We start from the raw sequence: 16,188 nt of genomic DNA, 5'->3' as shown, positions 1-16,188 counted from the left end.
CTTACAGGTGGGAAAACTGATTCACTTGTAGCAATTGATTTTCTGTGAGAATTTGATAGCACTGATGAAGGGGTATTATTATTCCTGCTATAATATCTTCCCAGTTCTGTTTTCTGTGAGATATTTTATGGGCCCTGTTCACTGGTGAGACAAACTGTAAAAGTCATTCCATGTAAAAATGATACAGCTTCCTATAAAATAAAAATTACATTTGAGAAGGAGGAATCCATATGTAATAAACAGAATAAGGAGGAAAGATACAGACAGAAGAAGGCAAGTTTATCTTTTGTATAAGAACAACAGAACATATTTAGGAAATAGGAAAGAGAATAACATTATTTAGGTCTGAGCTTCTTGAAAGAAGTCTTTGTATTCCTATAAACAGAAAGAAGCTGCTGATAGGTGCTTGTGAGAAACGATGCTCACTTTTAAAAATTTCAAAGGTTTATTAAACCGTAACAAAACACAACAAAGGCCTGAATCAGGAAAAACTACAGTGCTGAGAGTATCTGTGACGAGCAGCTATGTGCTTGCTCACAAAATGGCTGCTCTACATTTTATTGCATCAGGTGACCTTGGCCCCGCCCAAAGCCTGTCAGTCAACATCTTCTTCACCGCTCATTGGTGGAGGCTGCTCTCTGGCAATGTGATTGGAGAGCACGTGCTGCCATGGCACACCCCCTAGCGACAGGCCTGCTCTTGCACAGGCCTCCCTCAACATGTCCCCGCCAACTAAAACCCTGCAGAGTCAGCAATACGGGGTGAACAGAGGATGTCCAAACAACAAACCACAGTAACATGACTATACATCAACAAAACTTCTCAAAACGTACACACAATAACCATCCCATAATTGTGAGAGCCAACCATCACACAACTTACCTTAACAGTGCTTAAATTCAGTGCTTGTTTTCCTGCTCTTTACTTCAGCCAAACCCAGATGACTGTCCATAGGAGAGCCTGCCTTCTTTTCTTTGGAATTAGAGAAGGATCAATCTATGTGTGCAGTGTGTGTGTGTACTACTTTGTATGAGAATGAATTCTTGTGGTGCTATGGTGATGAGTGTGATACCCACCTAAGGTTTTACATTTTAAATGTCAATGATGAATTGTAAATAAGGGTTTACTGATGTGGACATTCACTTAACTATACATTTATACCAGAACAAAACTAAGAAAGTGGTTTCTTTTTCCCTTGCTTATGTTGTAGCAAAAGGCATTTCTGATTAGCAGCAATTTTTTGGTCTAGAAGCTGACTTCCTTTTCAGGCTTTCCTGTGGTTTTCCACAGGGAAATATCAGCCAGCTGAATTTCTGGTGGTAAATTTGTACTGCCATTTGAGCTTGGGACTTGAAGTGACCAAGTTGTGTCCCTTAAGAACTGTGCTGCTATGCCAGTTTCTCCTTCTTCTCCATGTTTCATAACCATCACAAGCTTCATCTTGAGCTGTGTCAGAAAGCAGAGGTCATTATTTGAATCAGGATGTTCCTGGTTCAAAATAGAAGTGTACTATTTATATCCTAACATGTTTACCATCTGACAGCTTCCTATGCTCTCACAGGAATGAATTAAAGACGATGGTTTAATTCCTGTTGCAGTTATCTGTAGCACTGAAGTTGCTCTTCAATTGAGTACCTCAGCAGGAACAGCAAGGATTGACTGCTGCTTGTTTTTCAGCCAGCTTTTTTTCCTCCAGGAGCTGAGTCCCATGTTTCAAAAGTTGATTTTAAGCTTCCATTGTTTTTGGAGGATATAGTGTCAAATTGCAGGATGATGCTTACAGCTAAGAACTGAGGCAATATTTTATTTTAGTTCTTTACTTGACCTCATAAGCCTTGCTGTTAGTTAATGCCTTTCTGTACTTTATGCTTCCAAGTCTCTCACCTCCTTCTAGATTTGGTTTCTGAAATACATCAGCTGAATGTAACTGGCTTTGTAGGCTGGGCTTTGTTTCTTTGCATAAATTCTCTCCAGAAACAGTGATCAGCAATGATCCTATCTTTATTTACATCTACAGGAAAATACCACTCCAAGAAAAGGGTGAAATGACCCATTTGCTGTTCTAACAAAGTATAGATAGATTTAATTTTTACCAGAAATTGTGATGGGAAGTGAGCCTGCTTCTGAGAGTCCTCTGTTTCTTTTGCTTCCTTTCTAGTTTCACTGCAGATTTTTGTTTTGTTTTTCAAGTTCTGCATAAATATTCACCGTGGGTTTCCTTCCCTCTTATTACCAGTCAGCCCACTGATCAGACACCAGGGTTGCAGTCTCGCTAAGCTTGTGTATTGTGTTGGAATCAGAAATCAAATAGCTGAAAATTAATGTAATGTGCTTTTAAGTGTTGTGATGTTTAGTGGGCAGACATACATCATGAAGACTTTTCTTGTCTACAATTTGTAATGAAGATGAATCATTCTTTGGGGAAAGGTTATAGTCATGTTGTAAATTACATTCTAAAACTGAAAAAAAAAAGATCCAGCAGTGATAAATAAGTACCATCTGGAATCTGAACTATATAATTGTATTATGATTTGTCATCCACGTAAAATAAGCACTTGAGATTGTTTAAGTTGAAGGCACAGTCACAGAGCTATCCGAATCTGTTAACTTCTTTAAGTACTGAAGTGAAATTAATTACAGCAGTATGTTCCATGTGAGGTGGAAAGACTCCTAGAACCAAGATGATAGAATTCCTTGCAGCACAGCTGTATGGGAGTAGGTATTTGGAGAGGCTGTATAGTAAATTTTACCTTGTTTTAAAAAATAGGGATCACTTTAATTATTTGACAGATGATAATGAATTGTCATTAAAAAAAGCCCAAAAATGCCTTTTGTGATTTAATTTTGGTTGATGTATCTCCGAGATGAAGCAGTGGATGCAGATGAGTTCTGTATGAGTTTGTCTAGCTTTGAGAAACATGCACTTCTGGAAATTAACCTTTTCTATGACTTGAAGAAAAGAAACAGGGATTGCTGAGGAAAATATGGGAAGAAAACAAGAGAAGAAAGACAGCTAAGAAATGGGAAAGCAGTGAAGAAAGCAAAGTGTCTTTTGAAATAAGTACTCTGAATCAACATCACATACATTTCTGCTTCTGCCAGCTGCCCACTCATTTTCTCTTTTAATAGAAAGAGTCGTCATGGTTCTGAAACAAGTAGTGTAGGGAGCCATGGATTTTCTTAGGAAGTGAGTTTCCCATCTTAGTGGGTTTGTGCTTGCAAGACTGCCTTAGTAATGGATTTGATCTCTTTATGGTGTATATAACATATCAAATGGTGGAAACAGTGCTTTGTTTTTCCAAAGACACTCCTCCAATATAGAAGCAAAACTTGAGAAATACTTTTGTTGTTTCCTTGCTGAATGATTCAGTAATAAAACGTTGTTCTTTGAAAACTCTTTTCCTGACATTCATTTAGTCTCCAAATGCTTTTGTGAGGGAGGCATTAATACAATGCTTGTTTTGTAGACATAAATCTGGAACAGTAAGTGATTTGTCCCATGTCTCTCAACAAGCTCTTGGAGCACAAACTTGGGTAGAACCTTAACAAACCTGGCCTGGGTTCTTGTGCTCCTTGCTCAAAGCCACACTGTCCACCAGCTGAGGTGTGTCTAGGGAGAGACAGACACACAGGAGACTTGCAAGACTTGCAGAGTTCATTTGTTCTCTGAAAAACTACCTAGATGACTAAAATCAAAGAGGTGTTTGTTTTACTGACTTCTGTTATTTCTGTTCCTTTCCTTTTAGCTGGTGCTGCCAGAGTACTCCATCCACAGTCTTTTCTGCATAATGTTTTTATGTGCTCAGGAGTGGCTCACACTGGGGTTAAATGTTCCTTTGCTTTTATATCACTTCTGGAGGTAAGCCCTTCTTTTATATGCTGACTCCTTGTTAGCCTTGCTTGCCAGCTCAGCATACGTGCAGATTGTGGGAACAGGCAAGGACAGTGTAGATGAGTATCTCTTGCCTATAAGCAGCTGAAACTTATATTTCCAGAGAAAAAGGAAACTTTTTCATGATTTAGAACGGCTAAGGAAGACATACGATAATACAACTGTGGCTTTCAGTTACTTGGATGAATATTCTGGAGGGTGTCAGGATGCACTCTCTGCTAATGAGTGAAAACGTGGAAGTGAAATAGGCTGGAATCTGAACGTGGTACTTGGTGAGGCTCTAAATACTTCACAGATGGGGAATTGTAAGACAGTTCATATCTGAAAGAGCTTGGACCTCTTCATTCAGCCCTAGCAAGGAAACCTTTCCATTGTAGTTGTGAAATAGAGACTGGGAAGGATGACAGATTTTTGTGTCTCATATTCTTTGGCAGCTTTTTTTTTTTTCAGTGTAAAGTAAGTTGTTTCTGTACAGTAGGGAATTTCTGCTCTGCAAGAGAGTTCTCTTTTAAAGACTCATGGAGTAGGGATTGCAATCGGTGAAGAACTGTTTCTTCACACTGCCCATATGAAGAAGTGGGGAGTGTTCCCACTTGAGATCTTTGAACTGTGTTTATGTTCTCCAAGTGGCTTCCAGAGTTGATCACGTAAGACCTGCTGTTGATTTCCAGACAGGCAGTGCAGTTGCTGCTGCTGCATCTTCCTCTGCATTTGAGTGGAGGATCAGCCTTCTGTTGCTTCTGAAAATAACCAAGAGACATCAGTTTTTGTGGTTGTCAGTCTGGAGACTTCCCTAGTTTTGCATTTTCACAATGTTTGTAAAAGCACAGATGATTTTTGTCTGTCAGGGTCTCTTTGTGTTACAAAGGTACATATGGTAGCAGAAGAATAATTCTGTAAAGAAGTCAAAATCATCATCTCAACCAGGAACTTAAAAGCAGTAGCTTTTTTACACTTTTTTTCTGCAAAAGCTTGGTAGTAACACAGAGTCATATGATAAAGTGTATTATTCAGAAATTAGAGTGCCGGTATAGTTTTCAGAAAGCTAAATGAAATGAAGCTACAAGTGCTTTTCTCCATGTTGTTCTGCTGCAATAAAAATGATGTCTGATGCTGCTCTTTTGCTATGGGTCAACAACCCTTCATGTGACCATGATACCCATTTTAAAAAATTTCTAAAAACAAATACATTCAAGAGGAAAATGGTCAGATTCTAAATAATGATATCAACCTTTGGAGAGGACTTTTGATTCTTTTTTTTTTTCTATGATTCTTCATATGCTTTGCTATAAGTACTCCATAATTACTCCTGCTATAACCACAGGCAGGTTTGGGTTAATGATGTAAAATTCTGCAAAGAATTTTAAAAGTGGGAAGACACTGTGTAATATCATCATCCAGATGAAAAGAATTAAGCAGGATTTCACCTGTGGCTTTCCATAAAAGAATTTGCAATCTTATTAAAAGTTGTAAATGGATGTGACTAACATTGGAAGGGAGAAAGGCAAAGTTATTTTGAGAACATCTCCTTTCAAAGTTTGCTGCTGGTCACTTGCTTGGTGTTTTTATATCTTCCTCTCTGTCTATCCATATATAAGCAATCAGCAATCTTCTGATAACTTTTCCAAAGCAGAAGAAATAACAATATTTCCTCTCATCTGTGCTGATCTTAGAGTAGTTCATTAACTTTGTTGAGGACTTCTTTTTTTGTTGTTGTTTTGCTTTTGCTTTATACTGGAAACTAACTGAGACAAAAGCTCCTTTGTCAAAGAAGTTATTTTGTCAGGATTTTCTCAAACATTCAGTCACTGCTGAGAATAATTAGAAATTTCTCTTATGTTAGAAGAAAAATATTTTCTGAAGAAAATTATTTGGATGATAAATTCTTGAGCAGTGCCACATGTAGAAAACATTGGTCAGCCACTCCTTACGTTACTTCATATTGGCTTTTTTCCTTTTCAGAGTTGGAGGAACTTAGCTACCAGTTGGTTGGGACTGTCACCTTTCATGTCTGAAATCAGTTGTGTAGGTGCAATAAAAGCTCATTAATCCTTCCACCACTCTGTGATCACAAACCACCATATATTGTCACTCACAGCATGTAAGTCATTAGTGGATAAGCTAGAAATAACCCCGTGGAAAGGGAAAATGTTTCAATCTGAAGAATCAATAGAATACAGAAAATCCACATTCATGAATTGCTTTGTTCTGTAAGAAAGGAGCGCTTAGACTAGCATCCTGATTTTTACAATGTCTGGAAACAGAGACTTGAGAAAGAAAGGGGAATTCCTCCTCTATCATGAAAGGTGGTAGTCAGGTGTGTATCTGCACATACTTAATACAGATTATTACAGAGACATTCCAGGTGTCTTCTCCTGCTTTCAGGTATTTTCGTTGCCCAGCAGATAGCTCAGAGCTGGCATATGATCCACCTGCAGTCATGAATGCAGATACCTTGAGTTACTGCCAAAAAGAGGCCTGGTGCAAGCTGGCCTTCTACCTCCTTTCCTTCTTCTACTATCTCTACTGGTAAGTCTGGCTGGTTCACTAAGAGAATAGTAGCTGCTTTTCGTTTCACTTGTGAAATTGCATTTAGGAATGACTGGAACCAATTGGACAATTTCCTTAGTATCATAAAACATTGCTTCTGATGTTGATTAAGGGGAGCACTCCCACTGACTGCTGGCACTTCAGTATAGAATATTTAGTGTTTACCTAAGGCCTGAGCCAGGCCCCAGCACCAATCAAAGGAAATAACTTTTGCTTCTCTGTATGGTCTCTTAAGATGGGTAAAATAGTGAATGTTGTGCTAATGGCATTACATCAAATTAAAAAACTATAATTCCTTATGATTTAAGAGGATCATAAGAAAAGTACTACACCTCTGGTATAGTAATAGTCAAGATGGTAAATAAATGGATAGCTAGATGTTGGGTGGGAACATGGGATGCGCCATGCCTGTAATCATTCCTACAGGCTCCCTTTCGTGACAGGGGAAAGCCTGTGCATGATCCAAATCCCTAATTAAAGTACATTCATGGAGATATGCACACCAATTGGGCATTGTCCCCCTGCCCCTCTCAGTTGTCACATGTCCTCAGTGCACAAGCACAAATGCCCAGTGCAAATATATGTCAGAATCATTTAAGGTAAGGCCTTGCTAGGATATCAGTGCTTTTAGTCACCTCTGTAATCACACCATAAAACTACTGGACACCAAGCTCTAACACACTTTAAATGGAGGTGATGCTTTAGATGTCTTTCTTCTGCTCCTTCCTCCTTGATGTATTTGCATAGAGTTGCCTCTTCAAGCCAGTCTTGCATATAGTCATCCCACTGCAAGGCAGGTTTATGTGCTGCTGTTTTTCTCCTCTGATTGCTGGTGTCTTTCCTGTTCTGCTGTTCCCCGTATCTTGAAGAGTCACTGCTGCGTGGTTTTTTTTTCCTCAATATTCCTTCTAAATGCTATTGAGGTTTGTGGAGAAAAGCATTTTCTAACTCCACATTTTTATGTTGCGATCAAAGTCAGCTCTGTAGTATGATGTAGCATTTCTCCTGAGACTTTACTGCTGTACAGCTTCCTCTGAGCTCTTCATTCTAAAACGTGGCCACCATCCAAAATCCACTGCCTGGTGCTAGATAAAATAGTATAAATTACAGGCGGTTTTCCAATGCTTTCCTGGGTATTGGCAGAATTAGAATTGCAGCAAACTGGATCTGTGGCAATATACTCTGTTTTCCCTGCTTTTCAGAGTTGCATTTATTATGTATGGATTCAGTCCAGCTGGTGGCTGCATTTTATGTTTCTTCTAGTGCACAGTTTTTTTCCAAAGGAATCAAAAACAATGCAGTTTCATGGAAAACCTTGCCTGCCCTGCCGAGAGATGCTGGTTGAAGTTTTAAAGATCAAACACACTAAAGCAAAATGGTTTTGTTTCTTTGCTGTTCAAATCCAGACATCAGACTGAGCTTTAAAAAGCTCAAACACAGCTTGTGGTGCAGTAGGATGTCGATAATGAATTTGTTATTTCTTGAGTGCCTTTTGATACTCATCTTGAATACACCATAATTAAGATGCCTTAGAGAGATAGAAAGAATGCAAAGGAAAGCACAGGCCATTACAGTCAGACCTGAGGATCAGACAGCAAAGGGTTATAAAAATCAAAGCGCTCTGCATGCTTCAAAGAGATACTTTCATATTGTGTCTTTCTTTTACATGCAGCATGATCTACACTCTGGTGAGCTCTTAACTGAAAGATCTTCGCTAAAGACTGAAAACAACAAAGACTGGAGGTGCAAGGATGAGTGAACTAAAGGATGCATGATTAAAAAAAGCAGAGAGGAAAACTTTGAACCCAAGCAGTAAATATGGTACATGAAAGAGAGATCCAGCAAAGAGAAGCAGAATACCATGGGAGAATGGCTGAGTTAATTGTGTTTGTCTCCTGTTTCTCAATGTATTGCAGCAAATTATTTTCAAAACCCAAGCAAACAAAAAAATTGCAACATCGTGGGCCAAATTATACAGCTGTTCACCTCTCCAGGGATAATGCTGCTTGGTTTAGTGGATTCAGTAAAACTATAATGTCTATAGTCCCTCCTGTCTTCCAGGAAGCAACATTTCTTTTCTTAAGGACTGTTCTGGACTGAGGAAGCACAGGACAAGATGATCTCACACAGAAAAAAGAGCTGTACAACACATTCTGACCACTGAGTGGACTTCTGACAAGATGTGTGACTGTCCTGTAGGGCTATTCTCATGACACTGGTCAAACAGGGATGTCAAATCTCATGGAACTGCTTCAGTGGTTTTGGTTTGTTGTTTTTCTTTTCCCCAACCAAAACAACAATAACAGAAGAATTTGCAGTTTCAGTGTTCTGTACTCTAAGTATATGCTACTCCTGCAGGTGAACATTCAGTATATTTCTGTACTTCATTTGTGACACACCAACACTGTACAGTGAGATGTAGAAATACACTGGGTTTAACTTAATCAGGCCAAGCCCTAATCAGAATAGTGTTCCTCTGACTGAAAAAAAAAAAAATAACCAAACCAGGTAAAAGCTTAATATATTTAAAGAGGATTGTAACGTAGCTATTATATACATCACAATGCTGGATAGCAAATACTGGACCAGCTAATTGTGGTCTGTAATTCTGTTTTGCAGTTTTACTTTCTGCTGTAAAATTTAAGCTGGAACAAATACACAAAATGTCTCTGTCCTGTATGAGGTTCCTATTGAAAGATGTTCAGTTTTTTTATAATTTAAAGGTTTTTAAATTTTGTTACAGAATTCTCATTCAAATTCATTTTTATGGGCTGCATATCTTTATACATATGTATGTATATACAAATATATATCTACGTAAATACTCACAATCTATTTACATTTTAGGTCAATCTGTTTGACAGGTCAAAGGCATCAAGTGTCCAGAATTGCTGCTAACTATATTTCAGTGCTGATTGGGGTGAACCCAGACTTATTTCTCTCAAAATCACTGGTGCTGTGGGTAGTAGCAAGGCTGTAAACTCAAAACTAACACCAGAGCCTTCACAGACACTGCTTGGATCTTGCATTGGCAAAGAGCTAATAAGGTGGATTTCTACCAGAGATTGGCAGAGAACAGCATGGAGAGGCCCATCTGTCCCCTGGTTGCTCACAGCTGGTCGTGTTAGCACGAGCTCACTGCTCACCACATTTGGTCTGGCTATTGAGAGCCAGTAGACCGATCCTGTACCCAGCTCTGAGGTGTTTTTAGGCTGGGCACAGCAGTTCAGCAGGAGAGATGGAGTCTCACAATGGCTGCTGAGTCATCTCATGTCTGGTGTTTTCCATAAGGAGCTGGAGTTGCTGTGTGCCTACAGTGCCAGGATTCGCTCTGGTTTGGTCTGGCTACGTTAACAAAATTAAATCCTGTTAACCAGCAAAGCAGGGTGGCTGCATGCTCACTCTCTGCTCCCAAATCCTTGGCATTCCTTGGAATGGAGCTAGCTGGCCTGTGCAATCATTATACTAGGGTCATTCTAACAACATTTATATGAAGTTGTCTCAAGGGCTGACATTCTTTAATTTACAGGAGTTTAATTCTTTAATTTAGTTCTTACTGGATGCATTTTATCTTCCTACAATGTAGTATACCCAGTTCTAGAAGCATTAGGCTGCCAAATCAGATGTTGGAAAGCTAATTTGGACTCTGATGGTTCATAGGTTTGGATTGTACAACTGCTCTTGAAATCACACTGACCTTGCAAGCAATACAGATGTGTTCTCCTGGAGTGAGCCTGAGCTAAGAAACTTCACTGGATCATTACAGAGCCAATTGATAAAGCTCTGCTGCAGTGGAATAATTAATGCACAACCCATGAAAAGCTAATGATTGTCTGTAACTTAATTTCTTCTCTGCATCCTAACTAAAGCATCCAGTGCTACAGCAGTATAGGAACTAGATTCACAGGAACAAATCACAGTGAATAACTTCTAGATATCTTGCTACCTCATAAAACTTCCATTTCTGAGCAGGTGACTGAATCATTCCATGCATCTTCTAGGATTTCATAGGAGATGAAAAGAAACTAATTCAAGTTCCCTGTATTCTACATACATGCTTTAAAGTCAGTTTCATTGAAAGGCTAAGAATTTTGTGAAGTTGGATGGGTGAAAGTGTGATCACTTCTTGCCTGAAAACACACAGTTTTCAAATCCTGAGGTTTAGGGATGAGCTGGACTGCTAGCAGGTCAATTGATTGCCTGCAGGGCTGAATAGAAGCTCTTGTGAGTTTTTGTAACTGGCATTGGCCTGTAATTCTTGACTTTGCACAAAAAGCAATTGTGTACGTGGGTCTTCTGAATGTAACCTCAGGGGACTTCAGGGACTGGAGTGGATATGCTTGGTCATTTGAAAGAGGTTCTCTATTTCAGGCAGTTTCATCAATACATTTCCCAAACTCCACTGGAAAGCAGAACACTTCATTTGATCCTGCTACTGCTTTGAGTGAGTGTTTCCAGGATTTCACTGCTCTGGTACTATAATTTTTTTTTTTTTTTTTTGCATTTCCAGAGTAAATTTATTCTTAGATAATTTATTCCACTTTCTTTTGAGCCAACAAAAACCTTAGCCTAAGTACACACTCTCTCTCATGTTGCTTAAGATTTCAATATATAGAGAAAGAAGTTCTTTTCACCCTCCATTCTGTTAAAAGTGAGCTGTCTCGTGTCTTCCCATAGAAAACTGTTCTCCATGTCTTCTTCAAATGGTTTCTCTGTTGTCTTTCCAGTCAAATTAATCTTTCTTAAGAGTGGATAATCATAGATGTTGAGAGTGTTCTGGAGAGTATTTTACTCTAATTAGTCCTTGCTGTGAATGGACAATGAAAGCTAACAGTCTCAGTTCTTTCCAGCAATACTTATTCAAAAAAGTAATCACACAGCTCTCAATAGCATTTTCTCTTTGAGATGAATCTTAAAGCTGATGGAAAAACTGATTAATCCTAGGATACTTTCCCTTTCATTGAATTTAGTCTGCAGGGCCAGGAGTTGGATTCGATGATTCTCGTGGGTCCCTTCCAGCTCAGGAGATTCTGTGATTCTGCTTTAACCAAAGCAAGGGAAGTAAACTGCATAGTTGTTCCCGAAGAATAGAAAAGAATACTGTGATCTTTGGTCACAAGGAAGTGTCTTCCCCATGTCACACTTTTGAGGGAAATATCATCTATGCTATCCTTTTTGTCTCCAGTTCCTCCTTGTTAGTTAGTGGAAGCTGGAGATTTTTTCTGCAAGTCTGCTTTCTTTCTGTCTCTTTTCCCAGAAGGGTGAATGTCATTATTTAGGAGCAGAGTTCTTTCACATGTCTGATGGTACAGATAAATTCCAGAAGACATAAGACAATACATCATCACCCTTTGCTCCTTCAGGAGCAGGTGTGAAATGAGCACACTCTTAAATGAGTGTTCATTTACTTCAGCTGCACCATCTGTGAAGTGAAAGAGGTGATACTTACCTTGTGAACTCCTCCCCTACATGTTGTACTTTTTTTTCCCCCCAGTAAATGTTAAATCTGCTTAAAGGAAAAAGTTAAGAGGTGGAAAAAAATGAGAGAGGATGAGACCTGCATGAGCTGCTTACCAAAGAGGCATCTACACAGTGTGCTGGCCTTTAGCTGCCTGTTCCTGGAAGGGATGAAAGGCAAGGTCTCCTATTTATAGTCAGGTAATTGCAGTGATGCTGAATAAAATTGTTGCTGCTCTGACTGTTTCAGTTTCAAGTACAGCAAATCAGTGCTGATAGCAGAATGCTTCGCCTACAAATAATTAACTGTACTTAAGCTGTCAGAAATGTTTTTCCATCTGCTTCCTTGAGCCATACTCTTCCTTTTGCACTAAGTCCCTGAGAAAGAAAGAAAGAAAAAGTTCTTCAACCTACACCTTAAAGAAACTGCTCTGAGGTTGTTATGATCTGGCACTGCTGTTGGGGTTGTGAGTAATCCTACTTTATTAGTGAGGGTATTAACAATCTATTGTTTTTCCTTTCTCCATTCCATCTCCACACAGATATTTTTGCCAAAAAAAATGTAAAAGTCACAGCGCATGATCCAAATTCCTTGAATTTACAGATTATCTGTTGTTTCCAATAGGAAACAAAATGTTTCCATTTAATGCCCATTCCTCTAGAGCTACATGGGGAATAGGTTCACACTGAAAGTCTCTAGTTTTTTGTTGATGGTGATTTCATCCTTTAGATCTTGATACCACATCCATTTAACTGAATTATCTTCATGGAAAGGGAACCTGCATTTTTGAGGAAATAAGGGTAACATTTCAATGGTCATGCCAAACTACCACAGAAAGTTATACCAACTTGGTAAAAATCAGGCTACATGGAAGTTGATAGAAATCTTACCTTTTGTTTCATGTGAGCCCCACTTAACACTGCACAATTTCTACAAAGAGGTTGGTGGAAATTAAAAATATAAAAAAAATCCCAAACAAATACAATGTTGAGTTCATCAAAAATGTTACTGGATGTTAGACAAAGCTTGGGTTGCTGCAAATAGAGCAGGAGATGAAAAGGTCAAAATAAACTGAGAGTTGGTTTTTTTGTTCTTTGGGAAGCAACAAATATTAGGCTACCATCCATGCTGCACTGAACTTTACATTGGTGATCTCAGTCCAGATTCCTGCTCTGGTGAGTTTTTTGATCATCCATCGCTCATGAGCACATTGTTCTGATTTATTTTTGTTCTGCTCAGTAACGCAGTTGTAGGTGGGAAGGAAGGAAAATTCTTCCATGAAATACAATATTCCCCTTTTCTCCCAGAAAATGTGTGAGCATGCTGTTACAAAATCCTAATGATGTGTTTCAGTGGTACACCTCAACCAAAGAATGAAGTTCTTTGCTGCAGACAATATTTTGATGCAATTTAATAAACCACAGGTCTAGAAATATTTATTATACTTGCACACTTGAAGTAGTTATTTTATTACCTCTAATTGCTGGCCAACTTCCCATGTAAGAGAAAATATGTTTTTGTGACCCAACTCCATGACTTTCCATGTAGTCAAACTCTCAGAAGATCTCTGAGGAATGTAAAGTGCTTTTTTTTTTTCTAATAATGAGACGCCATATTTGAGTAATATGTTATGGCAATGGAATAAAGCATTAAAAGCCAAAATGTCTTGTTTAGTCTAAATCTCAAAGAGATGTTGCTCCTTTTTTCCTATAAATTATCCCTAATATCACCAGTCTCCTGACAGACCTGATGAAATCTGCCTGTCCCACTATTCTGACAGTTTAATTTTTTTTAAAACAGATTTGCAGCCACTGATCATTAATGTGAAACACTGACTGGAAAGAACAACTTTTACAGAACACCCCAAGATTTATGGAAATGTCTTAACACAGAAGTCATCCAGTCTAACGGAATAGATCTCACCTGTGCATACTAATATAAAGTTCCAAGCACTTAATAGTGCAAGTAATACATAGCAGAAGTCTTGTAGAACAAGCAAAGCAGGATTTCTCTCTGTGTTCCATAAGCTCTTGTGAGATGGAGGCATTTCTCTCTCTGAGGAGTGCCTGGTACTGCACAGCTGAAATTGGCAATTACGTGTCTAGATGGTATTATAATCCTAAATAATGAATACTTTTTCTCACAGGAGGAAACAATGGAATTCAGTGGAATTAGTCAAAATGCATTTGTTCCGCTGCCACCAAGATGGGTACCTGGCCCCGGCTGTTGCTGTGCCTCAGGGCCTACTGACAAACTGAAGTGTGCTTCAGCCTCGGAATGCATGTGTGCTGTAATTTGATGCTGCCAGAAGGCACTAAAATGTAAAGAATAGTAATCAAAACTGCTCCCCATTTCAGTATTTTGCACCCCTCTAATTTGTTTTGGCTTTACCATTTATCCTCTTTCTTTATCACACAGTGGATCCTGTTTCACTCATCTTTCAGTGCTGCATTTAAAGCAAATCCAGTGCAAGCTCAGGCTAAAACAGTGGCACTATTTCTAATCCAAATCCTTCATCTGCTTGTGGACATTTATTTGAGAATAAAATTATCCTAGTTTGGTTGTAACTAAGTACAAATGGAAATTAGCTATTTTGATAGACGTCCTTTCCATCCTGGAAAATGAATAAAGCCACATTTGTACAGGAGTTTGAGGTTCAAATGTGCATTAGCACAAATCTGTTATTAGCCTAGAGCAACAGCATGGAAGTTGCCTCAATCTGGCAAAAGATGATATCTTTTTGTAGGCATAACCCAGCTGCAGAACAGCAGAGCTGTGTTCACAGGGGGAACATGTCCCATCTACAGGCACTGGTGTAACTTTTCATGGTGTGGAGTCATACAGGTTGCTGGGGGGCATTTGACCTGTTTTAACCCTTGTTTCGTCCACTACAGATTATATCACCCTTGAATTTGCCACCTAACATTTTGGTTCTAGATCCTGGAGTTCAGCCCTGAAGCAGACTTTTTAAAATACATATTGATACATATTTATATTGTCTTAAGACATTGCATGAGAGGAACACTAACGGAATATAAAGTGGGTTTTATATCCCCTTTATTGTCTGTTTATAGCCTTTTAATTACTGTAGTATTTAATTATGTGCTCCTTGATATGCACATACCCACACAGGCCATCTAAAAGCTAAATAAATTCTTGTCTGTTAATATAATGAACAAAGGAAGTGCTCTCCTGTTATCTTTGTGTCTTATCTGCCACATAAAGCAGGTCCAAACTTGTACTTAATGGGGTTATACTGAACAAGAAAAGGAAGCTGTATTTCTAACATGTTAATTTAGAATACATTTTTGACAAGTGCTGCTGGCAGGTTCAGAGTTGCTGCTGTGGGGTCAGTGTAAGCCATGCCACCTCAGGTTATTTGAGAACCTTTTTTTTTCAAGGGATGTCAAAGATATTCCTTGAATGTGCTCCTTCTCTGACTCTTTGGCCTTGAAAACTTAGATGTGGTTAGCAAGGTCTGCAGGATTAAACAAAAGCTGATCAGTCCTGCCTGTCACCCGGAGCATGCAGTGCTTTGGCTTTGAATATATGTGGAGGAATCTTTTGTATTTTCTAGCATGTTTTGCCTTATGAGAGCAGTCAGTGCCCCTTTATGTTAATTATTAAATAAGATTGTTAAGTTGTATTGGAAAATGTGACTCATTCTTTCAAAACCTGTTGCCTTTAAGTAGAAGCAGTATTTATCCTCCAAAAGCTTCCTGAAGTGGCAGTGGCAGCAGCAGAATTTTAATGTGCCCTCTCTCATTCATCATTTGAAGTCTACAACAACAAGCGATGAATCTTTGATGAACCTTGTCACGCTTCCTTCAGATTGTAATAGCAGTTTTATAAGCTTCCAAGAAGTTCAGAAGCAATTTGCTATGACTGTATCTATTTTTTTTTTAATCTATGAGCACTCAGCCCAGCACTGATACATCACCAGATTAGAAAGTCTTGTCTCTGTGTTTCTGGTGTAAATGGAAACCCATGTACCATACATTACAAATATATTTTCCAGAGAAACCCAATAAAAGTTGCCAGACCACAGAGATCCTTTTAAATAAATATATATATAATAAATCTATTGACAGTATCTGGAGACAATCTCTTATCCTGGAGCACTGGGAACAATTATGAATTGATGATGCTTCTTTTCATTCTTTTGTAGGGCTCTGTTTTCTCTCTGCACCATGCTTTGACACCCATGAAACACACTTCTATTTCCAGCAGAAAAGGGTACAGATTTTATCAGAGATAAACAGTGTGTTCTCAAATGAGGACATTACTT

At 38.7% G+C, this 16,188-nt stretch overlaps 1 protein-coding gene across 1 annotated transcript in view; it reads left to right on the top strand.

Moving 5' to 3' along the window:
- The window catches only part of CNIH3 (cornichon family AMPA receptor auxiliary protein 3), a 51,522-nt gene extending 35,575 nt beyond the window's left edge, over positions 1-15,947 (top strand). Inside the window, exons 4-6 of the mRNA XM_015621578.3 lie at positions 3,747-3,859; positions 6,278-6,421; positions 8,115-15,947. Of these exons, the coding sequence (XP_015477064.1) occupies positions 3,747-3,859; positions 6,278-6,421; positions 8,115-8,142 (285 nt within the window). The 3' untranslated portion in view covers positions 8,143-15,947. The remainder of the gene's footprint in view (positions 1-3,746; positions 3,860-6,277; positions 6,422-8,114) is intronic.
- Positions 15,948-16,188: the final 241 nt, after the last annotated feature.

This window comes from Parus major, chromosome 3 (assembly GCF_001522545.3).
Source record: "Parus major isolate Abel chromosome 3, Parus_major1.1, whole genome shotgun sequence".
Classification (NCBI taxonomy): Eukaryota; Metazoa; Chordata; class Aves; order Passeriformes; family Paridae; genus Parus; species Parus major.
The sequence above is the reverse complement of the archived record's forward strand: the minus strand, read 5'-3'. Positions and strand labels throughout refer to the sequence as shown.